The following is a 26,990-nucleotide window of genomic DNA, read 5'->3' as shown; positions in this document are numbered from 1 at the left end:
AGCAGGAATAAAGTATACACCAGAAAGTAGAACCTGAGACATCAAATCAAATAAGAAAACTTAACAGTAAAAAATAAAACTCTCTCTAGAGATATTGATCTTCAGTCACATCTTCTGGATTATGCAAGGCTCCAACCAAAAGACAAAGATGAATCGAGTGACAACCTCTGTAAGGCTACTTGAATTGATAAATTATGCTTCGGTTGCTGCCATCTCCTGATAATATCCAAATTTTAGCTAGCAAGAAGCTATTTTCTGTATAAAGTACTCCATTAACTTTTTATATGCTAGTGTGGTTAGACAACAGAAAATCAGTTCAGTTACTACTGCTGTGATGCCTACTAATAGCATAAGGAAGAACAGCAGACATTTTTGTACAAAACCCTCTGATTCTCCACAGTGAAGAAATGTGAACTAATTCCGATGTGTTTCAAACTGTTCGCAACTGCCTCCCTGCTGGATTCGATGTGTTTCAAACTGTCCGCAACTGCCTCCCTGCTGGTACCGAGATCGCATATGTTCATTTTATATCTATCCTTTTCTTAATATCCTCTATCAAACAGTTTGCAATTGAGACATCATTTTCTGATGAACTTCTAAACTTATCAAGCTCCTTGGGGTCCTTCAGCAAATCAGAAACGGCTTGAGCTTTCTGAATAATAGATTTTCTATGTGCATGTGCATTGTCTCTGACTTCACCATAAGTATTTGGCAAGTTTGTAGAATGAGGAACGTTCGACATCAAGTGGCAAAGTTTTTGAGACATTTCAGTCATACCTTGTTTCTTTAACTCAACATTCAATTTTTGGAATGTCAAATACTGAGGAACTATACCTCTTCTTATCATGTCCTCAAATTCTGCAAAAGCCTCTTCTAACCTATGCATTTTGCATAGCAAATGAATTAACATGGTACTCGTAGCCAAGTCCATGTCATATCCATTATGTCTCATTTCCTTGCTAACTTGAACTGCCAAATCTAACCTCTCCTCTTCACATAACATCTTCAACACAAGATGGTAAGTTAGACGATCCGGGGTATGACCAGACTCAATCATCTTGGTATACAGGTTCATCCCTTCCTCAATTTTTCCACATCTTGAAAAGTACCTAAAAAAGTAATTGTAGGTAGTGGGGATTGGAAGGAAACCTCTACTTATCATCTTTTTAAGAATTTTACTAGCACCTTCAAGATCTCCTGCCTTACAAAAACCCTTAACCAAAGAATTGTAAGTTGAGAGAGTAGGACCTATTTGCAAAACATGAAAACGCTCCATCATTCCCAAAGCCTCTTTAAATCTCCCAGCTTCTGCCAATGCATCAATTATTGGGTTATATACAATTGCATTTGCTTCAATTCCTTCTTTGGTCATTTCACCAACCATCTCAAGCGCCTTTTCAACACGGCGCATCCGGCAATAACCTTCCACAAGGGTACCATATGTCACAACACTCGGTTTCACATTCTCCTTCTTCATCTCTTCCCAAAGTCTCTCAGCATGTTTGAGTTTCCTCGCTCGAAACCACCCATTTAACATTATGTTATACACCCGAGTCGAAGGAACCCAACCCAGGTCTGTCTCCTTTCTCCTAAGGAAATACTCTGAAGCTTCCCTTACAGACCCTTCTTTGCAAAGTGAATCAATCAAAATCCCAAATAAACTCATTTCTGACATCGAATCCACAATTGACTTCTTATCTTTTGCAAACTCAAACGTCCTAATAGCAGCCTCGTGCATACCTACAAAATTTTAAAATAAATACAAAAGTGACTCCTCATTACATAATGAAAGAGAATAATCGGCACAAAACTACACTATGACTTGGGATTAACCAAATTCAAATTGATTATTGAACAGTTTGATAAACCTAAATTGCATGGTTTTATCGTCCAACTGTAAAACAGTGATTTGCTTTGCTGTGTTTTGAAGTTAAATCACTAACCCAGACCTTGCTAGTGATATTCGTACAAGGAGATTTCATTGTTGACAAAGGTAAGTAATTGATCACTTCTTAACACCATCTAAACCTTTTAGTATACCAAAACGTATTGCAAGTTGCAACATATTTTCTTTTGCTCTTGTAGATGACATTAAGCCATGGATGATATGGGGGGTTAAACCCTAAACCCTAAACAAAAATATTCTCACAATTTAAATTTGAAATCATTCATTCAACTCGTCAACAGATCCAAACAACATTACTTGTACTAAAATCAACTTTGAAATAAAAAAAATGAAAGCTTAATCACTATTTATAATAAATAAATAAATAAATAAAACTCACTTTTCAGTAAAATCAAGTTTAGAAGACCTCAAGTTCAAGTATAGTGAACTTATCTAATTATCACTCCACTCCTTAATTTCCCACCGTAACTACAAAGTCAATCGTATATCCCCTGATAATGGAACTAGATTGATATACAATTTAAAGAAATAAATTGAGTATTCACTTGCACTTCAATTTAAGCAATGAAAATTCGTAAATTGAAAAGTTAAATTAGAAAAAGTTTGTAGCACCTGCGCGAGCATATCGTCGAATCAAGATAGCAAAAGTACCAATAGAAACCAATTTATCTTCTTTTTCTTCTTCTTCTCTATGAATACGATCAAGAACAAGAGTCCAAGCAGAATCAAACTCCTTGATTTTAGCAAGAGCGTTAACCATGGAGTCAAAGAGAGTCGGATCGGGTTTAAATCCGGGTTGTTTGTCAGCCCATAGGAAAAGCGAATGCAGCAGTTTTGGCGACGATGCGAAGTGGTCGAAGACGGCACGAAGGAGGGGAGAATCCGGTTTGATTCCGGTTCGGTTAAGTTGGGCGTGGAGTTGTGAACCGGGAGAGATGGATGGGTTAGTGAAGAGAGTTGAAATGAGAGAGAAATTGGAGTCGGGTGTTGGAGTGTTGGGGTTGGGTGTTGGGTTTGGGTTTAGGGTGGGTTTGGGTTGGATGGGTGGTAGGGATGGCCAGTGAATGAGTGGGTTACCGGGTTGGGAGAGCCATGAGGAGAATGGAAATGAATGAATAGGGTTTGGTAATGGTTTTAATAAACCAAGTGAGAAGAGTATGCGACGAGGGTTGTCAGAATGCATTGCTTCGCTGCTTCTCAATCACAAAACTCACGAAATGGAAATGGAATGGAACAAATTCACAAAACTCAGTTAACACTTTTCATACAATAACCGATACTTAAGTGGATTAATTATTTTCTCACTGTATCAAACAATTATTTCAAGTATATTTTTGAAATAACAACATTAAATATAAATAAAGTAAGAGTACTGATGTTTATATATCTTTAATTTTTCTACCCTTATTTAATATCTCATTTTTTTTATTATATCATTAACATATACCAATTGGAGTAGAAATTGTAGAGAGAGAGAGAACAAAAAGGGGGGACGCGAATAACAGAAAACGGAATGGGTTCTATGAACATATCCACTCCGGTTCCACTGACCGCCTTTGGCCGGAATCCAACCAGCTATTTACCCCGGCGGCGACCCAACTCAGTTTGTTTCCTTGCAAATTCGCCACCAGAATCTCCTCCCAAAATAGAGCTCGAGTTCATTGGGGTATTGTTTCATCAATATTTTGATTCTCATAAGCTTTCTTTCTTCTAGTACTAATTGTGGCATTATTATTACAGTTTATTTACAATAATTGAAGTTGAAATGAAAATGCGAACAAATGTGTTTTCTGCAGCCGAAAGCGGATGGTGAGGGATCATATCCGGTGGATAAAGCGAAAGAAATAAGCGGAGCGAAGCTGCTGAGGAACGTGATGTTGGATAACAAGATTGAGCTTTATGCCACCTATGTACGTTTCACACCACACGCTTCTTTACAATATTAACTAATAATTTTAGTAATTACTCATTTATAATATTTAAACATGCCTTCAAACTTTTATATACTATTATAGCCGATACTTCCAGAGTCGGATCGAACGGCAGAGGCCACGGCCCTGTATTTTTTTTTTTTATAAATAATAACAATAGATTAGTAGTAAAATAACATTGATAAATAACTAAAATATCTTTGTATCTTTAAGCTTTTGTGGTTTTGAGAAATATCTTCGTCTCTTCTTGAGTAAATGTTCCACATTTTTTACTTTTTTTTTTTTATTTAAATAATTTTTCTCTATAAATATACAAATAAAACAATACAAAAAAAAAACAAATATGCAATTGAATAGATAAAATATAACAAAATTAATACAACAAACTATATATATAGATTTAATTGTGTGATGTTCTAAAAACTTGTGTGAATTGTTTGACTTGTGAAAATTGTAAAACTTGTGAGAATTGAAATTCTAACTTTTTCTACTTATCGACTATGTATTAATCGTGTGAAACTCTAAAAAAAAAACTATATGACTTTTATGAATTTCAATTATAATATTTTAGTTAATACAAGTCGCTCATTGGCTCCCCCGATATTTTAGTTAATAAACTTGTACTCTCATGGAAGTACAAGTTTATGAATCTATTTATTCTTAGGGTTGAAGAGTGAATCGATGTTCATTTAATAAAAACAAGAAAAAATGAATATGTATGTCTAAATTCGTTAAAAGTAAGGACAAATAGGACAATGAACTTATGCCTCTGAAAAGTGTTACAGCATGTCGTTATTAGAGTCTTGAGTGATTTTTAAACATTTGTCCACAGTGGACCATGTGTTGTATTGGTTGATCGAATAACTCATCAGTAATAATATATATCCCACAACGTTGTGTAAAGAATGGACTCTATATCTCACAAGAACGTGAGTTTGAATTATGAGGATTTTATTGGTGAATATTGAAAAATTTGAAGTTTTACGTTAAAAAATATAAATCTAAAAATAGTTTATAAGACTAAAAGAGTAGTCTTCGTTATAAGAATGAGTTAAACTTAATATAAAAATTAATAATTGATAATATTTAAGTATTTGACTCTCCATTTCAGTTTTGGAGTCTAACGAGTCATCTTTACGGTAGTTGCTACATATATGCTAAAACACTCTTGATAAACCCTAATAGTAATATATTTTAGCTTATCTTTGATTAAAATCCGTTAATAGTAATATTTCAAACTCAAACCAGATTTTTTAGGTATTGTCCACTTTATGATTTTGTGAGTGAGCTCTCACGATTATGTTCGTAGTAAAAGACGTCTTAATAGGTAGAGAAGTGTGAGTGTTGTGTATAAACTACCATTTGTCTCGGTTCCAAAATGTGAAACTTTTTGGTTTACCAAAATAATAACTCCCCAATCAAGACTAAAGAACTAAAATGTATGTCAGCCCTTGTACATGGCTTAGACCCTCATTTTCACATACCACACCAATTGTCTAAGGTTGACTCAAATAATAGTCAGAGTGAATGGTTGGAGACGGAAGGCAACACTAAGTTCTTTGAAAGCGACATTGTATCTACAAACACTCTAACACTCAAGTCAGTATGTCAGTAAGGTGGGTGAGAGATTTTGTTATAATGAAATTTGTGTACCTTTTAACTAAAGCATTAATCCTTTTATAGTGAACTCTATTAGAATAATGAGGTAAAAGACCTGTTGTGGTCGTTGAGTGAGTTGCACTATGATCGGTGGATCACCACATGATCTTGATCACGCGACATCTGATAAAAAAGAAGTTGAACAATCCCCAATAGTGAACATAATATACAGAGTGTGGATTTCCATAAGAGAATACACTTCCTAGAATGGACCTGGTGGAAAAATAGGAGGTTGTGGTGAACTTTTGGGATGAATCGAGGAGGAAAGAATATTTGAGAAAATAATAATTTCTATTGCTTGACTTGACTTATTTTGCAAATTACAACTTCTCCCCCGTTTGTAGACTCTAAGGGATTGTTCTACATACTTCAAGAAAAAATTCTACTTTTCTCAATTACTCATAAATGCTATACTTCTATACTACTCATCTACTTCTACACCTCAAGAATTTTCTTTAGTCTAAATTAACTAATTGGGTCGAACACTTAATTAGTGTACAATTCAACGGTTACTTAGTCCAGTCCTGAACAAATAAATATATTAAACAAATTTCCCAACTCACTTTTAAATGAATATTTTGGTTTATGACTGTATCATATTAACATGAATGAACCAAAAAAATTCAATTTTTTTAAAGATATAAATATAAAAGGCACATCTCAAAACCAAACAAAAAAACAAATTTTTGCAGACTAATTTTAACTGTATATAACAACAGGGGAAGTTGATGAACTGCGGGGGAGGGGGTAGCTGCGGAACTTGCATTGTCGAGGTATGAATTTTGTTGCTCTTTCATAATATATCATATTAGTTTTAGAGTTTAATCATCTTCAGTATGAATATGTTCTGTAATTGCTACTACATATTGATTCTTCTTCTGTTTGTTGCAGATCATTAAAGGAAATGATCTTTTAAATGAAAGGACAAATACTGAACTAAGATACCTTAAGAAGGCATGTTCTTTGTCTCTCTCATGCACACATACATCATGAACACTTTGTAGTTAATTTTGCCAGTATTTGAGAGATCATCATTCCTAAAATATTTACCACATTATAACCTTTAATGTATTGGAATCAATTTCATAGTGTATTTGAAAATCAACCTCATAGATTGAATTAGTGAAATCAGTAGTACTATCGTGTAGCAGAATTTAAAAAAATTGTTATTGTTACGCGATAAGCTATTTAGTACAAAATTTTGTCAAATAAGGGCCGTAGTGGCGCTGTACCATTGTTGTATATTGAAGTTTGAACAAATCGTTATTTTATGTGATTGACAACACTAGGGAAATGTTTAAACCATAATTGGGTTGGTTTAATTGGCTAAAGTTTGAGTTGATTTGGATAATGTTTGAAAAAACAATTAACTGATTCACATTCCAACTGATTTAACTTGCTAATCATGTTGTTGACACATTGATATATGAAGGTTTCTAAGACAGTGTAGAAATATTGTAATCTCTTTGAAAGTGGTTTGAAATTATGGACTTTGAATTCAACTCATTTTTCCAACCTATCTGATGCAATAATGAGTAACATTTGCTGATCAAAATGTTCCTTCCATATTATGAGGGTGATATGATCCTAACTTTTGAAATCAACTAATCTTTTGAGCTGTCTTTTGTAAACAGAAACCTGAATCTTGGAGGCTAGCTTGTCAAACTATTGTTGGGAATAAAGAAAACTCTGGCAAGGTATCTTTTCAAAATAATTGTTCTTTATACTAGATATTTTTTTTACATTAAAATTGTGCTATTCTCATATTTAGTGTGGCAAGTGTGGTGCTAAGCTAGTCATAGTTTATGTATAAGTGCAGAGCATATACGATGCATCGTGGTTTTAAGATGCATGATGGTTTTAAATTGCAGTTGTAGTTGCTATTATGTTGCAAACTTTTATATACAGTTGCAATGCTGTTGCAAAGATTTCAAAATCTGTAATATTGCAGCTGCAATTACGGTTGCAAAGTGCAATTTAAAATCTTTCATGATTTACACTAAATTGATTTATTTTAAAAGTAGGATTTCATTATATTCTGAATGGATGCCATATTTCATAAACTTGCACTAATATATCAAGTTGATTACAATTTACAGTGAGTTTCTTATATGAATTAAGTATATTAACTTGACCCTAGGATGATGAATTTCTTTTTTGGTGACTAGTATGATGATAATTAAAGCATGGAGAAAGTAAATATGCATATATTTGTCTCTTTCCCTATAGCAAACGAAATTTAGTGACTAGGGAATCTTAATTCAATTTGTATGGTTGTCTTAAAAAGAATAAAACAATGACCTGTTCCAAAATTAATCAAGACTAGTTTTTGATTGAGTACAGGAGTTCTAGTCGTATATTCATATATTTGCTATGATGAACTTTTAGGTTGTTGTTCAAAGGATTCCTCAATGGAAGAAGTAACATACCTAGCCAAGTAGCACATCCTGGATTTTATCTAGTTTGCATCATTAATTTATGAAAACTCTTGCTTTCATTTAATGAAAGCTAGCTGATATATATATGTATAATGTATAATTTTCCTAACATGTTTTGTAATGCTGCTTACCACTTGGTTTCTATTCTAGGGTACAAATCTTTGTATGATATTATAATATATACCATGTGTGCTCTATACTAGAAATTACACACAATGTTATGTTGGAGAATTTATTAAGCAAAAGTGGTATGTGGCCATGGAGAACAGAGCAAAGGGAAGTCACTTGCAAGATTCTATTATTGGTGATGTTTTGTTTTGCACCTTTGAATTATGTTTTGTTTTGGTGATGTTCCCTCCCTATGCTACAAGCTTAACAACCAAGTAATGTCTTTAGTTTTCTTGTTTTTTTTTTTTGTAATTATTTATTATGCTGCAATGCTTGTTTGTTCAAGTTCTTTTTCTGCTCCTCCTTGTAACAATTCCTAAACGTTTTCATAATTTGAATGTTCTTTTACCAACTAATTAACGGTGGAGGGAAAGTGAGTTATATGTAAGCTACAACTCTACAAGGTCCTCTAAACATTTCTTAAAATTAATTAATTTTAATGATATAAATTGTTTTAATAAATATAGTATACATTGAATAGGAAAAAGTAGGTAGAATAGTCATAGGCATACTTATATTAGCTACAATTACAAAATATTAGTAGTTTGTTTAAGCTAAATTATTCTCTCGGGCTTTTTTTTAGTTTTTTTTTTAATTATTTTTTGTTTAATTTTAGTTCTTTAACTACGATTTCATTAACTATTTTAGTCATTTTCGTCAACTTTAATTAAAAAAATTTAAATTGAGTCTATATGTCAACTTGAATGTAAGACTAAGTTTTTTCAGTCAGTCTCCTTTTCTCCTTCTCTTTTCCTTTGAGCTCCAACCCAAAAAAAAAAAAAAACAAGACTCTTAAAACAACAACAACAAATTTATACATCTCATATTCAAATTCAAATCCAAATTTAAAACTCAATAAGTGAGATAATTAAGAAAAAAAGAGACCTAAATCTACAAATAAACAATTTAACAAACCCAATAATCCAAGAAAACCTCCAAATTCAAAAAACACAATTTAAATTCACAAGAGAAAAAAAAACATTTTAACAAGATTTGAAAAAATATTCAACATAAATTCACGAAAAATAAAATCTAAAAAAATAAATTCATGTTTCTTCATTGAATCTTATGTTTTTTCAAAATATTTCAGATAAGGGTGTTAGAAATAAAAAATAAAATAAAAAAATATAGTGATAGTTTCAAATTTATGGCTTCATTTGATTTTAGATAAGCATAGTGGTGATTTCAAATCAATTATTTCATTTGATTTTATAGTTTTGTGAGGAAGGAGGAGAAAAAAATTATATGAAAATTCTAATTTTGATTTTTGTATAAGTGACTTAGACAACTTAAACATGAGTATAAATTGACAGGTAAATTTTATTTAATGTTTTTTATTAAATCTAACGAAAATGATCAAAATTGTTAACAAAATTATAATTAAGAGATAAAAAAAGAACGATAATTAATTTGTGGTCCAAAGTAAATTTTGAAAAAAAAACGACCAAAAAAATAATTTACTCCATTTTTAATAATCTCTCAAAAGTTCTAGCCCTGTTGTTGAAGCTCCAATGTTGAAACATGTTTTCAAAATTTAAATTTAGTGTGTTCTGATCTCACTGTTTGGTACTTGAAAGATACGTCACTGATGTTATTTTTATTCGATAATGAGGGAGCAAAAGGTGGTTGCTTACTTGCTTTATTAGTATTGGTCTTTTCTTTTTGTGAAGATATATGAAAATGGTACTATTTTTACTTTTGGAATATTTTTATTGGACTTTCTCAAGAAACACAGAAAGCGACAATCTATAAGTTTGGAAACATGTATCCGCAGGAGCCACACAATGTCAAGTCAAACTAGGTATGGCTTTTTGTGACTGTCCCAATATGGAGGAGTGATTGAGCTAAGGTTCCAAATAGATAAAGTGTGTAATTAACCATTACTATAATGTATTAAAGGATTTTGTCCCTTAATGATTAGTTTATTAGGATTCAGATTTGTGTCGCACTGTAATTGTTTTATTTGAATTGTATACAATTTTCATGAAAGGTTTAAAAAATAATATTTTTTTTTAAACAGACAATATCAAAAATTTAAAAAAATTTAGTTAGTTAAAAATATCATATTACATATTATGTAATAGGATTTTTAAATTTATCATGTTGTTCTATTTAAATAAATATAAATATTTGTTTTTTATTTTTATAATTTTTATATTAAATTTTGTTCTTTTTGTAAGATATTCAACTTTTAGTAATTTATACATATTAATCTTCTTTAGTTTTTTGACATATTAAATATATTATTATCAAATAGAATTGAAGTATGATCTATATAAATTTCAAATGTCATATTAAATGTCAAAATAGAACTTATTTTCATTGATATATTTGATTAATTATTCAAAAATATTAAAATGAAATAAATTTTTAAATATTTCTATCAATATCAGACTCATACCTAAAAGGTAAACGAGCCACATGTCAGGTTTATGTCTTGAATTGTTTGATAGACTAGACGCATACCTTATAAATTTTAGTGCGACTGAGTCTATTCCAACCCATAATTAATGATAATAATTGTAATGATAAAATTAATTTTGTTTATTAAACTAATCTCTAAAGTTTAATTCAATTAATAAAATATCATATTGTTAAGATATATATATTATGTTTCGGATTTGAATTTTTTTACCAAAAAAAAATCTCTTATTAATAATAATATTTAGTTGAATAATTAAATAAATTGAGATATAATAAACAAATATATATTAATAGAAAAAATAGTTAATGCTCCTTTGATAATATATCATCTCCTCCACATGCATACCTTCATGCATTTCAACTAGAAAGTTGACAAGTAAATCCAACACACTTGCAACTAGATATCATCATTATTAAAGTGTGTTAAAGACTATTTTGCCATTGTTTAGATTTCATCATTAAGCTATATTTGAAAGGTTAAGTTTTGGAGGGAACGAAGGGAAGATTTTTTTTTTTTTTTTCATTTCTAAATCAAATAAATTATATTTTATTGAAATAATATATGGTTATCTATTATATCATTTCTTTAAAAAAATTCAAAATTCAAATATAAGACAACAAATTTGTATAATATGCATAAGTAATATAGTTTTACATCATATATAAATTTATTTTTTATTATTGAATCAATGAATTTTATCGTATCTTATTTGATTCAATTTTTGAGATTTATTGATTCAATAATGAAAATAAATTTATGCATAGTACGTCTTGTACATAATAGAATTACCTATGTCAACATATATACTTAACCTTTTAAATTTTCTCTTCTAAAATTCTCAAAAGTCTAACTTTATAAAATTGAAAAACTGACCGATATAACCATTTAGTCAAAGATTTATGTACGGTTGTAATTTATATTGTTTTAATAAAAATATTTTAATTTTCTCGATTAATGGAAGTTTGTCACAATATATTAAAATGTTTGTATCATTCAAAAGTTATCGATGTGTAATCGAATATATTTAACTTATAGAAATTCAAATAATTTAATATTTATCTTTAATTAATCATTAAATTGATATAATTAATCACAGTTAACCCATAATAAATTACATATTTATAAAAAAAAAATTACTTCTAAAATGGTTTTAGATAAAATAGTAAAAAAAAAAAAAAACACAACTCATGTCTTATAATCGAACTCAGAATATAAATAATTTTTTATCAACGTCTTATTTATTTATTGCTTACAATATCAGCCAAAGACAATTTATCAATTCAATTGCTCTTCTCTCTTTTTTCTTTTTCTTGCACATGAACACACCATCTCTCTTTTTTCTAGTCTTACAAATAAAATTTGTCTTTTATATTTAAGATACTTTGACACTATATATCTACTCAAAATCTTAAAATATTAAATATATAAATTATTGTATTTATATATTTAATATTTTAATCATACTTAGTCAATATGACACTTGATTATTCACATTTAAATTAAATATTATCTTGTATTATTTATCTCAAACCAATAACTTTCATATTTGTTTTTGCCTCAACTCTCCTATTTCTAGGGAAGGAATGCTATAGATGACTTGAAGATCGGTCAGAGGAAAATAAAACAAATCAATACCTATTTTAATCATAATTTGAATTCAAACTTTTCATTAATTAGAGTTTATTAATCATTTGAATTTAATATTATTCATTTGTCTAAATCAAACAAATTCAATATATATATATATATATAATATATGGACGCAATTAATTATTTCTCTCATATGCACGCAATTGACCTTTTGATCACAATCTTTTTTGTCGCATTACGTATGGTTCATTTGACCATTTTCGATTGAGCTTGAAAACACGAGCTCCAAAAAGTGGTCTTATTTGGGACTTGGTATTTAACTAAGGTGATTATGAAATCAAAGTTCAAAAATAAATTAATGTCATGACTATACACTCCAACTAAATTAATTTTATACAGACTGTTGACTAGAATTATTAATTTTGATATTTTATTATATTTTTGTAATTGTTTAAGACAATAAATATTATATTCCAATCTCAAATATAAAAAAAATATTAAAATTAATATATCTAATTCAAAATTTAAATTATATACTTTATATTTTTTAACTTAATTTTACTTATATTTAAAATCAAATAGAATATCATGAGTGATTGTAATGGATTCTTTATATAAAGTAGTTTTACAACACACCCATTAATCTTATATATATACAGCTGTTGAAAAAGTGACAGATAAAGAAAAAATTGGCAGACATGTGTGACTATTTATTACTCCTTCTCTCATTTACTTTTCCATCTGTTGCTTATCTCTAAAAAGAATGGTTGTTATATATTTATAATTTTTTAAATTTAATGCAATATTAATTATTCTTTTATAAATAGGATCATTAATTATATCAAGAGAATAATATATTTAGGGGCGATAATAGCAGTTTATAGAAAGAAAACAAACAATAATTTCATTAGAAGTAATAAAGTTAATTAACTTTATTGAAATGCTTAAATAAGTTTAAAATGATAACTAAAAAATGTAACGGAGAGATTATAATTTAATCAATTACCTTAATGTGTTAATACTAGTATAATTTTAAAGAAAGAACAATCTTTTTTTATATACATGCATTAATTTAAAATATAAATAAAAATAAGTCTAAAAAAAAATATTTTGTTTACAATTTTGATTAAATATATTAATTTTCTTTAAATTAAATATATAAAAGGTTTAGAGTAGTTTTATTACGAGAAACTTTATAAAAGGTTTAATTAACGTAATAAGTCCATTAAATGTCTTTAACGGAATCCCCATAGAATTCCAAATAAAATTTGCAAATATATTTAGTTTATTATCATTAATTTTTACCTATTATTCAGTATTTTTATATCAGATAAAATAAAAAATAAATATTTTAAAAAAATAATCATTATAATTGATATGCATAAAAAAAATTATGACTACGTCATTCCACCTGTTTTATGGGCTAATTATTATATAAAATAAACAAAAGTTTCCTATTTTCCAACATAGACATTAATTTTAAGAAGTAAATAGTTAACAAAATCATAAAATTCATTTGAATAAAGAAAAATTCCAATTTGAAATAAATAATAATTAATACAATTCTAAAAAAATTAAATAAAGAAAAAAAATAAACATAAACGGATTTAAAAAAATGTTGTTAGCATAATATTTTATCCGTCTCATAGTAACACATTTATAAATTAAAAAAATTCAAAATAAATTATTCTTTTAAATTTTTCAATATAATATTAATTATTGACTATCTTCTATTTGATATTAATGATAATAGTAAATATATCAATAAAAATAGTTTAAGTTAGGATTGCATGTATGATTGATGGAACAAACTTTGTCTCACACGTCCCTTGTAGAATAAGAGGTGAAGAGTTTGTATAACAAACAAGATTGGAAATATGTAAAATTATGAATTTATATTCTCTATATAGACTAAATTATGAAATTCTCTATATGTTTATAACCTAAATTATGAAACAACACTCATATCCTTTTTGCCATACTCTAACAATTTAATTCGTAACCTTTTATCGTGTCTCTCGTATCTATTTTTCATAGTAATGTTGTTGTATATAAAAGTTGGCAAGTTTTTATATAGAAATTTTCTCTGTCAATGTAATTTTGTAAATTAATTTTTATATTTTATCTATTTATTTCTTCTACTAATTGCATTATTATTTATTTAGTGTTTTTATATTTAAAAAAATATTTTATTGCTTAAACTACTTTCATTACAATAAAACTACTCTCTCACTAATTGCATTATTATTATTTATGGTTATTTATTTAGTCACATGTTTTTGTTAAAAAAACTAAAACTTAAAAATCGTTAAGTCTTTATATGGAAATTTTTTCTCTCAAATTAATGATAATTTTGTAAATTTATTTTTATATTTTATTTATTTATTCCTCTCATTAATTGAATTATTATTTTTTATTGTTTATTTAGTAACATCATTAAAAAAAATTATTAGTCCTTATCTTTTTTATATGAAACAATGTCAGATTCACAATTTCACAATTTTATCGTTTGATAAAGATTCACTTACTATTATTTTGATTATTATATATTGTTGAATTTGATTAAAATATTTAACTTCATATAAAAAAACTCACTCTCTAAAAAAATATATCATATTTTTTATATTTTCCAATAATATTAACAAACAATATTTTATCATCTCTATTACTTAATTATAATAATTAAAAATATTAATAATTTTCAATTAATTATATTTTCAACATCGCACGAGTAGCAAGTCTAGTTAATGTTAATATTATTCAGTTACATCAATTATAGAAAATTTACAACAATATTTTTCATTTTGTTTAATTATTTTATAATAAATATTATCCAATTTATTAATTTGTTAGAATAAAATATGTGTATTCCGTGTATTGTGGTCGCGGGATTTAAATGAAAAATAAATTTAATTATCCATTGGATTTTGTAAGTTTAAACCGTGACTTGTCTCCCGCTCCGATTTTTATTATCACTCCTTCTTTTCATCTTCCACACACACACACTTCTACTTTCTCTCTCATCCTTTCTCTCTCTCTCTCTCTCCATGAATATTTTTTAACACTACTCAGTAAGCTTATAATAACACAAATTTCTACTTTCTTCTGCGAAGCTTCATCTTCGAATTTCGCTTACGTCATTATTTCATTTTCATTTTCATTTTCATGCTGCATAATAGATCTGCGTCTGAGTGTTATTATTATTATTACTTCATCGTCATGTTACGAAAATTCAGTTACAAATAATTGAGTTTTATTTATTATGAAAAGAAAAGTCTTCATTAAATTATATTTTATTTTGAGAAAGTCACTAGGATATTCAACATTTTAATATAAAAAAATAGTGAATTGTTATTATTATTATTAATGTGAGATTGTGAATGGTACTGCAGTGAGGGAATGCAAAATGAAGAATAAAGAAAATGAAGGTGTGAATGTGAGGGTGACTCGAGCAAGGGCAAGAGCCATGAAAGCTTCTTCAACAAACCAAAACCAAAACCAAAACCAAAATGTTGTTGGAGTTGGCCTCACAGATGTAACTAACTCATCACATCTTAAACGTTTTCAGACGTCAAATTTTCAGGTATATTATATTTGCATCTCACTTTTTTTTTTTTTTTATAATTATTTTTATTATTATTTTATTTTTTGGTTTTATCCTCCAATTTCCGAAGTAAATGTAAGTAATAAGTAATCTCGAATTCGTTCGGGAGTTATGTATAGTGTCGCCACGGATTGACATGATTAAGCTTCAAAATCGGATACTTCCGATTTATTTCATATTCGTTGGAGTTCACTAGCATTTGACTCAAACAATTTGGTTATATTATTATAATTATTATTATTATTATTGTTACTGTTATCACTTATTATTATTTTTATTATTATTAATATTAATTTATTATGATTATAGAGATTGCTTTTTTCATGTGTGTTTGGATGAGTTTTTTAAATTGTTTTATAAAGATTTAGTTTTGAAGTCAATAATTTATGTTACATGTTTGTTTGTACTCTAAAAACAAGTTTAATATAAAAATGCAGTGGGATTTTTTTATTTAATAAAATAAATGGTATGCATGTTTGGGAGGAGATAAAATTAATTTTTTAGAGATATAAAATTGATTTTGACATGTTTAAGTGCTAGAAAGTATAATTGATTTTAGTTTTAAAATTAATTTTAATTTGAAGTTAAGATTTCAATTTTTTTAATTCAAACATGATTTTTAGGATAAAATTTTTATTCAACTCAATTTTACCTTAATATATACGAACATAAATTATTTTACATTTAAATCACTTTTACTTAAATTAAATTTTATAAAATAAATTCATTCGTAATCAATTTTAAATTTTAGTCGCTGGACAATCAAACGAACATCATTTGTATTTTTATTAAAATCACGTTTTCACCTACCTAAAATCAACGATAGTGTATTTTGATTTGTTTTGAAAACATAATTGCATTTTTTTATTTTTGACAAAAGAAAAAACATTTATTTTTCATAATTAATTTTAATTCCAAACATGTACCGATCCTGGATTTATTTGTTTATGAGTTGGTTAAACAGTTTTAAATTGGGTTTGCGGTTACACTACAAACTTTGAAATTACAACAAAATTCGGTCACAATTGCGATTGTGTTGTCGTTGCTGAGACCTCTACAACCTTAAGATTGTGCTCAAAATCGCAATTTAAATTACATACCACAATTTAGAACTATTAGAATCTCTATTCATTGAGTGAATAATAGATTCATGGCCTATTCTCCAAGTGAAGAATAATTTCTGAAACTAAGTTGTCTGTTTATTTAGTTTAATTTTTAATTAATGATTTAGTGATACTATCCATTACATAGGAAAAAGAAGGTTGTAAGAAGAGAAAGACCAAGGTAGCTTCAGATCGTGTACCCTTACAAGTTTTGACAACCCAAGAAGATGTTAAGACAGAGTTAGCTAAAGAAGATTCATCTAAAAAAGAGATGAAAGTGTCATTGCAACCCTCAGTTGAAATGGAATCTCTCCTGCTTTTAACGCAGGACTCTGTCAGCTCTCCAAATAAAGGTTTCTTTTGTTTACCTTATTTAACACTAGTGTTGTCGATCACATATTGTAAAAAATTGCGGTTTGTTCAAATTCTACTAAGCTGCATTGTCACTGTAGTCACTATTTGACAATATTTTGTACTGAATAGAACATTGCGTAAAAATAGCAATATGTTGTTCAAATTCTGTAACATTGTAGCCGCTATTTGACACATTGACTCACACAATCAAGATTTAAGTAGTGCTAGCAATACACTTTCTAACACGCACTCTCTTTGATTGATCAAAATTCACATAGATCGCACTAAATCATGTGGATCCCATATGAATTTGGTGGGATCCATGTAGATTTTAACCAATCAAATAAAATGTGTTAGAAAGTGTGTTAAAGAATGCATTGCTGACATTATTCTCAAGTTTTATATAACTAGTAATTATTACTTCGAAAAGGCAATGATAATGTTAATATAGAAGGAACTTTCAAGTTCATGGAGTTACAATTTTATGTGATTTGCCAAAGATTCCATATACTCCTAAGTTACAACATGAAGTGAGTATTCAGTAATTCAATGCAAAGATTGCATATTATAAGTTACTAATTAGTTATGTTTTTTTTATCTTGATTGAAATATGCAGACGTAAATATGATATGTGAGAAACTAAGAGCCTCAGCTGGCTTGGGAATTGTGGACATTGATTCAGAGTTAAGGGAAAAGGATCCTCTAATTTGGAGTTCTTATGCCCCAGATATATATAATACTATACATGTCAGAGAGGTTTGTGTTGTAAAATGTTATTTTTCTCATTTTGATTATAGGCAGCTATCATATTATTAATGCTCACATCTTTATTAATATTATAACATTGTTGCATAATGTGAAATTTAAAAATAAAAACTGTACTAGTGATATGGAAAGAAAAGAGTAATAAAGTTCACTACCATAATATGAAATTGATGGTGTGTTTTTGGTTAAATCTCTGCAGTGTGAAAGGAGACCATTAGCCAATTACATGGAAAAGTTGCAGCAAGACATCAATCCAAAAATGAGGGCAATTCTGGTTGATTGGCTTGTGGAGGTTAATCCTACTATACTATTAGTATATAGTATCCTTGTTTCTTAGATAAATGAACATTAATAAATCTGAGTACTGTCAATTGTATTGAATAGATTTTTCGTCGTTAATTGGATTTAATGGAGCTTTGCTATATTCTTTATCAGGTTTCTGAGGAATATAAACTAGTTCCGGACACACTTTACCTTACAGTGAATCTCATTGATCGGGTCCTTTCCCAACGTTTGATAACAAAACAAAGGCTCCAGTTGCTTGGTGTTGCTTGCATGCTAACTTCTTCGTAAGTACAATACTTTGTAATTTTGCTAGTTGGTCCTGATTATGTAAGATGCAAGTTCACCATCCTCAAGTCAGACTTATTGAGGCTTTTATACTGAAGTTGTTAATATGGCATTAAATTTTACATTTTCAATCTAGTATGATGATGAATTGATTGTTTTAATTATTAAATTTTAAAGAGTGTAAAAGCTGTATTACAAATTTATTCCACAAAATTTTGATCTTGAATGCATTTGGTGAATCTGATATGAAAACTGATAAATGCTCGACGCGATCTTTTTCTTTCAATATCATGAGGAAGTTCTAAGTTATTCTTCTTTTCTTTCATGGATTTTAGTAAGTATGAAGAGATTACTGCTCCTCAAATAAAAGAGTTCTGCTTCATCACAGATTATACATACTCAAAAGAAGAGGTATGCATAACGTTTTGTATTATTGCTAGAAACTTCCTCCTTTCAATTTTCATATATAATGACTGATATATGAAACACCTAATGATTGGCACTTGATAGATACTGAAAATGGAGAGAGAGGTACTAAATCTTCTGAATTTTCAATTAGCTGTTCCTACGATCAAAACATTTCTCAGGTACATATTTTTACATAAACAATTTTTGTTTGAGCATGTCATTTAGTTTAAGCTTAATGGAACTAGGAACGTTTTTTTTGGCTTTCAGGAGGTTCATCCAAGTAGCACAAACTTCGTACAAGGTAATTAATATAGACTTAGTTATTAAATATCCGAACCCAGATTCTTTGCAGTCAAAATAAGCACGAAGTCGCTCCATAATGAGATCAGCACAGTTGGATCAAGACGGCTCACATTTCAACTTTAATAAATCATATTCAAAATACGAATTTGAAATATGAATCGTCTAATTTTGATCAAACCGTGTTAATTTCTTAACTGTGGCAATTGCGTGATTCTTTGACCGAATGAATCTTCTGAAAGTACTTCCTTCTATCACGCAAATTAGGAACACGAAAAAAAAGTCAATTTGATAGTAAATCTTTTTCATGTTTTCAGGTTGTTTATGCTGAACTGGAATTCCTGGCAAATTATTTGGCAGAGCTTTCTCTTGTTGAATACAGCTTCTTGCAGTTTCTACCTTCCAAGATAGCTGCATCTGCTGTATTACTAGCCAGATGGACTCTCCACCAGTCAGAACATCCATGGGTATGAACTTTATTGTGAACACTTAACTTTGCAAGTTTACAATTTGCCTATTCTTTCTGGCCCTAAATGTAAGTAAAAGTCAAATAGACTATTAACTTGAACATAAATAAGTCTAATTTGATTCACATGAGCATCTATCTGCAGAATCCAACTCTAGAGCACTATACAAATTACAAAGCCTCAGAGCTTAAAAATACTGTCCTTGCACTTTTAGATTTGCAGCTTAACACAGAAGGCTGTTGTCTGAATGCTGTGCGCGAAAAATATAAACAACAGAAGGTTAGAAATCTACGGATCTAAAAGATGAACTCTTGTTCTTTCTTTATATTGATCAAGTTTTAACTTTACTAGTCACACACCCCATTTTTGCTATATATCACAAGGTATATGTATATCGTGTAATATTGATATGTAAAAATTAAGCTCACTTTCTCTTATGACAGTTCAAAAGTGTGGCAAATTTGTCTGCGAAACCCGTGGAATCTCTTTTCTAATTTCAATTTTAGAGGCTAAAGACTGAAGAATGACATTAGGAATTTCTTAATCAACATTAGTGGAAAGTGAGATTATGTCTGGCTGTAATTATTTAGCCATCTAATTATTGTTATTCATTTCCAATTATGGTTTATTCCGTAGTTGTGACTTGTAGGCTGGTACCAAACTCTGGTGCTTTTTTGTTTCTTTGTAACTTGAATGATACAATGACAGCAGAGAATTTCATTGATAATATTGTTACAATCATCCTTGGTTATTTATAATAAAACAAATTTCGGATATTGTGCGGTTTTGCAATGTTTATAGAGCATAGTTTTTTTTTCTGTAATCCTCTGATTTCCCAAAAAATGATACTTGATAGAGGTAAGTAATAGCTGATACCATAACCTATTTATTTTAGGATTTCAATTGACTCGCATGATTCCAATAGAAGCAACAAGAACTTAGTTATAAAATGAATTTAGAAACAATTTCCCTTTTACATATAATTTCAATCTTTGATTTGTTAATCAAAAATTGATAATACTCATTATATACTCCAAAGTGAATTGTTCACTTAAGAAAACTCAAATCCAACTTTCGTGAGTTCTCAAACATGATTCAAGTAAAAACGATAATTTTTTCCGTTGTTATGAAGTGAATTGAGGGAGCCACTAGAATCTAAAACAAGCAATCAAACTCAGTAGTTGTCAAACAGGCTCTCGGGTTAGTACTTGTATTTAATGGAGAGCAACTGAGTACTGTAATATAAGAAAGGTAGATACACAGAAAGAAGGAAGATATTACAAACAAGCTTCTTATACATAAAATCAACAGTTTCATTCACATCCACTGCATGGTCCTTTTCAACACCAACCATGAGCCAAATTACGTACCACACAGTAGCCATCAAAATCACATCGCTGCATCTTGCTGCCAGAAGTAACACCACACCATCCAAAACCAAAATGCCACCCCACAATTCTTGAGTATTCCCTCTGTAACATATGCCGTCCGAATAAAAGGATTCGGAATTCATAGCTAGCTGCAATTCAGGTCATCAAAGGAGACACTAAAACAGCAATATTTCCAATTACAGGTTTGAGACTGGCTGCATGCTCTAGTTGTTTCCATGCTTCCTTTCGCTTCTCGGCTTCCAAGATTAAAATAGTTTCTTCCTCCTTAAAGTGAGTATGACAAGATATGAAGAGCTTCTCGTCCATCTCCACAAACATCTTTCTGATGTTATGAGTTAAGTTTACAACAGCTGGGTTCCAGTGGCTTTTAATGTTCCTATCTAGTGCTGGAAATATGATCGGCAGGATCACTTGACGGTTATGAGCAATCAAATTTACAATGTGGTCGTTGTTCCATAAGAAAAGGGTCCTTTCAGCTACCTGAAACAAACAACATTGAACAGAACAAAAAGAATGTATTTTTCATTAATGGACTAGCATGTCAATGGAAACAGCTGATTCTTAAAAGTGCCATAGCACAGGGAAAGATAGAGATTAGTGGAGAGAAAGCGCCAAAATGCTACAGATGCATAAAGATGGAGAAACAAATTTACATAACTTAAATCATTTACTCAAAGTTTGTCTCATAATCTAGTATAATTCCTCTAATCAAATTTACTTCACATTCACAACAGGTAACATAACTGTTTTCCGATATTCTGAATCCCAGGGGAACTTTTGGGTAGATGTCAAAAGTTTAAAGTAAATATAATTGGGAAATAACAACATAGTAATGTTTAACTTGTTCGAAAGTGAAAGTAAAACATTTAGTACCATGCAAACTATATAGAGCATGGAATGGATCTGATACTTTTGAGTGGAAGAATAACATAAAAGCATGCAAATGATGAGAGTTTACAAAATGAGTTCAGAGTAGCAATTTTACCTGAAAGTGTAGGCTGTTAATGCAACACCCGATCCGCAAAAACAGTGGAACCATAATCCTTTGGAACTCTACCATGTTAATTCCTTCCAAAATTTCTTCCAATTCCCCCAGAAACATCACCTCTTTTTGACTATTTGTTACTGGCCAATATTTTAACAAACCACTTATAACAATGCTTGCTAACTTAGGCTCCTTCTCTAAGAACTGCATAACACAGTAAGACAATTGTTGAAAGTAGACACCCAAAGATTTAGGCTTGTGCAAGGGAATCAAGACTCTCCACAAGAACATTTTGTGTTCCTCTTTCAATGGTAAAGCAAATCCACTAATCACGCTCCCGAAAATCTCCAACAACTCGGCAATCCCATTATGTTTATCGGTCTCAATCACGAACCGATAGAATATATTGTTAATTGATTTCCGTATAAATGGTCTATGCACCATGAACTTCCCATAAACCCTATGCAGAATTGTTTTCAAACAGTCTCTTTCTCTAGGATCCTCAGAATCAAACAATTCAAGCAACTTGGAAATGAACGAATGATCGATATACTTTTTCGCTACCTTAGCATCGAGGCACGATGAAGATATAAATTTAAGCAGCAACTCATAGACAAGTTGTAAATGTGACCAAGCAGGATCAAACATTGGTTCATCATCATCATTCTCACCACCACTAGCAACAACACCATTAGCCCTATAATTAGGTGGAAAAACCCTAAACAAATTAATAGCACACATTCTACACATTGCAAGAATAGCAGGTTCACTAAACTTCATTGACCCATAAGCCACAAAATCAACGAGTTCAACCAAAGTTTTCCTTTTCACATCTTTATCAGCAGTGTTCTTACCAGGGTCAGTAAAATCAAATGTCACACAACAAAGACTCAATTTGCTCACAAAAAGGTTCATCTTTTCAGCATTTGGAACATCCTTAAAAGGCACCAAAGGTTCAATCCCAGAAACCATGCTAGCCGGAAACACCGCCGAAGACGAAGCTCGTTTCAAAGAAGCACCACCACCCTGCAGCCGGTGGTTGCTTTTACCAGCTGCGGGTGGTGAGTCGGTAGAACGCGGCGAGTCAACCCGATTCGACTCGTCGGTATCGGTTTTCGACGACTTCCGGGGAAGCTTGTTGAAAATTTGCTTCAGCATTGCAACCCAGAAGCTGAAATCAACCAATTCAAAACTTTTACATCGACCCCATGAAGAAATATTCAAAATCAACCGAACCCCAAAAAATAGTTTCTAATTTTGAAGCAGAAAAACCCTAGATCTCGTTCACCGAAGCAAGTAAAAATTACAAGCAATGTAGATTTCCACGTCAAATTGAGATCCACATCTGAAATGGGGTTGAAGAAATTTTCGATTTTGAACCATGCATTGATGTAAAAATCAAATCTTTGAAGATTGTTGTTCGTGTGTGTTACGAAGAACACGTGAACCAAAAAGAGAAATGGTGAATGAAACCAAATGAAAAAAGAAAAAATGTTTGTTAAAAATAAAGTTAATAAAAACAACAACAATGATGATGATGATTATGTTGGTAATTTTACATCTGAATCGAATCAAACATTGTCAACATTTTTCCAATTTTTCAAGGGAATATGAAAATACATGAAAAAAGGAACAAAATTTAAGGTTGAAATTTGGAAAAGGATGGATCTAGATGCAAAGAGGAGAAAATGAAATGCATGCAGATAATTTTGTTTTTGTTTTTGTTTTTGGGGTGATGGATGGAATGGAACCCTCTAAGCTGTGCTTTCTTGGTGTTAATGATCCATCGCCATTAAAATTATTAAAATGAAAAGGAAATAAAAGAAAAAGAAAACAAAGGTACTATGAATTTCTATTTTTCATTTTGTTTTGCAACGATTTAAATGTAACAGCATTTTTATGGTGGAAGAAATATTGTTACTTTAATTCAAAAATGAGGAGGGTAAGAATAGTATCTAACACGTACTTTTTTTCTTTTATTAAAAAATTTAAAGTGAAAGAATTGTCTTTCAAGACAAAGTAGGAAAAACAATTTACAAAAAGATTTTTACACTTGTTCTTTTTTAACAACATATATTTTTAAAGTTAAATGTTTGTAGTTATTTAAATATATAAATTTTTATTTTAAATTTTTTAAAAATATTTAAATTTGAATTTTTTAAATTTTAAATTATTAATTTTAGTCTTTATTTTTTTTTACAAAAGTTCACGTTGGATATGATTTAGTTGACTTTTTTTATAATGTATCATTGTTAAGAATTTAAAATATTATTAATTTAATAACTTAACCATTTAATCTTTAATTTAAAATTATAATAAATTAATAAAAATTTGAAATTGAACAATTAAGTTAATAATATTTTAAATTTTTATCAATAATATTTAATAGGTTTAAATGTAGTTTTAATCTCCTATTTTAACTGAATCACGAAAATAATTTCTATTTTATTTATCTTCTGTTATGGTTTTAAATATAATTTTAGTCAAAAACAACTTGATAAAATATCTTTTTTTTAAGTCACACTCTACTATTTACGATTATAGATCTCATGTACAATTGTTGCATCACGAAATCTTGAGACGCTTAATACGTAACGTGTCTTCAATAAGTACACAAAAATCACGTTAAGTCTTAGTCCCATAACTTATCCAAATAAGAGGAACTAACTCTATTATAAAGATCTTTAATGAATTTACTTATGGAACTCAGTTTAAACAACAACTTATTTTAATTTTAGAAACATTTATCATCAAATCAAATACTGACACGATGTGATATTTCTTTTGAAATGAACTATAATAAAAAAAAAATGCTAAATTATACATTTAAGAAAGGTAGTTGAAAATAATCTTAAAACAATAATTAAAAATACACTTCAGTTCTCTTCTCTTATCTCATTCTTATGCATTACATATAAAAATTCAAAGACAATGGAGATATTTTGAAAAGAGATCTGTAAAATAGCCACAAGAAATTCATCAGAGTTCTAACAAAAGGTATACCTAAAAAATGTGTAAAATTACTCACAACAAAATTATCAAAGTTCTAAAATAAATATACATTCAAAAAAATGTCTATTAAATAGGTATTTCGAAACTATAAGAATGATTCTCACTCCAAAATTAAAGCTTCCACCATCTACTTAGACTTGGTGTAATTTAATTTAGAGCTATGGGATAATTTTTTGTTAATCTTATGCATCACTTTTTTGACATACTTTAGTTTTAGGATTTTTATGGAATTGTTGTGGATAATTCAGACGGCTAGTACCAAGTGTTTTGTGGTTATTTTATCCACCACTTATTTGTGTATGTTTTATGTTAGAAGTTCGATGAAATTGTTATGGATATTTTACGGATTATTTTTTTAAATTATCTTTTATTGACTTTGAATGTTTATATGTAAGATAAAAGAAGTTAGAGAGATTGAAACGTCCTTTTGAAGTTATTGTTTGGGACTAAAAAATGGAATCATGTTATCGATATAGTTAGGTTTGACGTTTTGTTTCGAGTTTGAACTCAAAATTTTATAATTGTGTGAGTTAATTATGATGAAGTTTATCATATATTTAAGACAAAAAAAAATTAATAATAAATAAATAAACTAAATCCGCGATAACATGTTGGCATGCTATGGTGGATGAAAAATATCTACATTAAACAACATGAGAATGAAATTAAGACTAAGTCTATCATCCTCAATATATTTGTTAAGTGGTAAAAATTTAATATTATAACTTCAAGAGATATAATTCAAATTCTGTATGAGACACTTATAAAACGATTATTAAAGTCATTGTTATTAATAATAATATTTCTTTTTTCAATTTTTTATAATTGAAAAGAAATTAAAATTGAGAAACAATATATGATAATCACGACTAAAACTTAAATTTATAATTTTTAAGAAAAATTGCATTGATCTCTCTCAAATTCTCTTTAAAAGACATTTACACCTCCCCTTTAGTTTTGATAAAACACTCTCTTTTATACTTACTAAAAAAATGCATCAAACATTTTTATTGTCACTTTCATCTTTTAGTATAATTTATTGTAAGATACAATTATAGTTTTCACTTTAAGTTGTAGCGTTATGATCATACATATACTACATATAGTATGTATATAGTATTTGTAATTTTGAAAGGTATTATTACGTTCTTAGTAACACAATTGAAATAATTATTCTAGTGTATTTTTGATAAATAACATATATAGTTCTAAGCACGATGGAGAAAAATATTATATATACATTTTTTAATAAGTACAAAAGTAATATATTTAAAAAATTAAAGAGGTATAAGTATCATTTAATAAAATTTTCGAATGAGATAAATATAATTTTCTAAAATTTTGTTGTAAAAAATAGGAAAAATATTAAATATGTTTTTGATATTTTACTATGTATAAAACATGACCCTTTCGTCAAAAGAAAAAAAAAAAATAATAGTAATACTTTTCGAACTATATATCTTGAATATTTCGTTTATAAAAATATATCTTCCCAAATGAAATAAAACTAACAACTTGTAAAAAAAAAAAAAAAAAACAACTAGAGGTAGATATGGGACAGGTTGGAACTATATGCTTTGCTGATGAAATAGATTATGGTATTCAACTATAGCTATAGCTGTACCTTCCTCTTCCTATTGGGCAACGGTTTTCCATATACATAATAGTAGAAAATTTTGAAAAACATGTTTAATTCATTTCATTAAATATAAAATGTACACATTTCATATCTACCAACAAAAAAGAATTTGTACACTTCCTTTAAATAGTTTATCATTTTAAAGATTTATATACAAAATAAATTATTATCAATGTCTTATATTAGGTTTTAATGTTGTGTTTATGTGTGAATTTTATGTTTTACTATAAATAAGTTAAATGATAAATATATATATATATATATATATATATATA

The 26,990-nt window shown here is 28.9% G+C and overlaps 4 protein-coding genes across 5 annotated transcripts; 2 read left to right on the top strand and 2 right to left on the bottom strand.

Moving 5' to 3' along the window:
• Window positions 1–6: 6 nt before the first annotated feature.
• On the bottom strand, window positions 7–3,089 carry LOC101502970 (uncharacterized). The gene is made up of 2 exons (XM_004498578.3): window positions 2,519–3,089; window positions 7–1,740 (listed from the first exon to the last, which is right to left on the bottom strand). The coding sequence occupies exons 1-2, from the start codon at window positions 3,087–3,089 to the stop codon at window positions 521–523; spliced, it is 1,791 nt and encodes a 596-aa protein (XP_004498635.1). The 3' UTR covers window positions 7–520.
• A 222-nt stretch (window positions 3,090–3,311) lies between these two features.
• LOC101502453 (photosynthetic NDH subunit of subcomplex B 3, chloroplastic) lies at window positions 3,312–8,341 on the top strand. 2 transcript variants are annotated; one of them, XM_004498577.4, is made up of 6 exons: window positions 3,312–3,572; window positions 3,703–3,816; window positions 6,216–6,269; window positions 6,388–6,450; window positions 7,131–7,193; window positions 8,138–8,341. In XM_004498577.4, exons 1-6 carry the CDS (start codon window positions 3,420–3,422, stop codon window positions 8,171–8,173), a joined length of 483 nt encoding a protein of 160 aa, XP_004498634.1. In that variant the 5' UTR covers window positions 3,312–3,419; the 3' UTR covers window positions 8,174–8,341. The 2 variants fall into 2 exon arrangements, with proteins under 2 accessions (XP_004498634.1, XP_004498633.1); XM_004498576.4 differs by having other exon boundaries at window positions 3,314–3,572; window positions 7,885–8,150.
• A 6,715-nt stretch (window positions 8,342–15,056) lies between these two features.
• Window positions 15,057–20,464, top strand: LOC101498278 (cyclin-A2-2). The gene is made up of 12 exons (XM_004498649.4): window positions 15,057–15,188; window positions 15,510–15,700; window positions 16,973–17,177; window positions 17,795–17,934; window positions 18,143–18,235; window positions 18,379–18,512; window positions 18,849–18,924; window positions 19,024–19,100; window positions 19,189–19,222; window positions 19,539–19,688; window positions 19,833–19,967; window positions 20,132–20,464. Coding segments are annotated over exons 1-12 (1,287 nt in total). The 5' UTR covers window positions 15,057–15,187; the 3' UTR covers window positions 20,183–20,464.
• A 405-nt stretch (window positions 20,465–20,869) lies between these two features.
• On the bottom strand, window positions 20,870–23,922 carry LOC101502136 (serine/threonine protein phosphatase 2A 57 kDa regulatory subunit B' kappa isoform-like). Its single transcript, XM_004498575.4, has 2 exons — window positions 22,065–23,922; window positions 20,870–21,559 (listed from the first exon to the last, which is right to left on the bottom strand). The coding sequence occupies exons 1-2, from the start codon at window positions 23,220–23,222 to the stop codon at window positions 21,215–21,217; spliced, it is 1,503 nt and encodes a 500-aa protein (XP_004498632.1). The 5' UTR covers window positions 23,223–23,922; the 3' UTR covers window positions 20,870–21,214.
• Between the last annotated feature and the right edge of the window lie 3,068 nt (window positions 23,923–26,990).

The sequence above is a fragment of the Cicer arietinum genome, chromosome 4, assembly GCF_000331145.2.
Source record: "Cicer arietinum cultivar CDC Frontier isolate Library 1 chromosome 4, Cicar.CDCFrontier_v2.0, whole genome shotgun sequence".
Classification (NCBI taxonomy): domain Eukaryota; kingdom Viridiplantae; phylum Streptophyta; class Magnoliopsida; order Fabales; family Fabaceae; genus Cicer; species Cicer arietinum.
Note: the sequence above shows the minus strand (reverse complement) of the source record. Positions and strands in the feature narration are given on the sequence as shown.

Coding starts and splice junctions, on each gene's coding strand:
- LOC101502970 (XM_004498578.3), bottom strand. CDS start 3,089: ATGCATTCTGACAACCCTCGTCGCATACTCTTCTCACTTGGTTTATTA. Junction 1,741..2,518: donor TCGACGATATGCTCGCGCAG/GTGCTACAAACT, acceptor AAAATTTTGTAG/GTATGCACGAGGCTGCTATT.
- LOC101502453 (XM_004498577.4), top strand. CDS start 3,420: ATGGGTTCTATGAACATATCCACTCCGGTTCCACTGACCGCCTTTGGC. Junction 6,270..6,387: donor GCGGAACTTGCATTGTCGAG/GTATGAATTTTG, acceptor TGTTTGTTGCAG/ATCATTAAAGGAAATGATCT. Junction 7,194..8,137: donor ATAAAGAAAACTCTGGCAAG/GTATCTTTTCAA, acceptor GCTCTATACTAG/AAATTACACACAATGTTATG.
- LOC101498278 (XM_004498649.4), top strand. Junction 18,236..18,378: donor TGGTTGATTGGCTTGTGGAG/GTTAATCCTACT, acceptor ATTCTTTATCAG/GTTTCTGAGGAATATAAACT. Junction 18,513..18,848: donor GCTTGCATGCTAACTTCTTC/GTAAGTACAATA, acceptor CATGGATTTTAG/TAAGTATGAAGAGATTACTG.
- LOC101502136 (XM_004498575.4), bottom strand. CDS start 23,222: ATGCTGAAGCAAATTTTCAACAAGCTTCCCCGGAAGTCGTCGAAAACC. Junction 21,560..22,064: donor TTAACAGCCTACACTTTCAG/GTAAAATTGCTA, acceptor TGTTTGTTTCAG/GTAGCTGAAAGGACCCTTTT.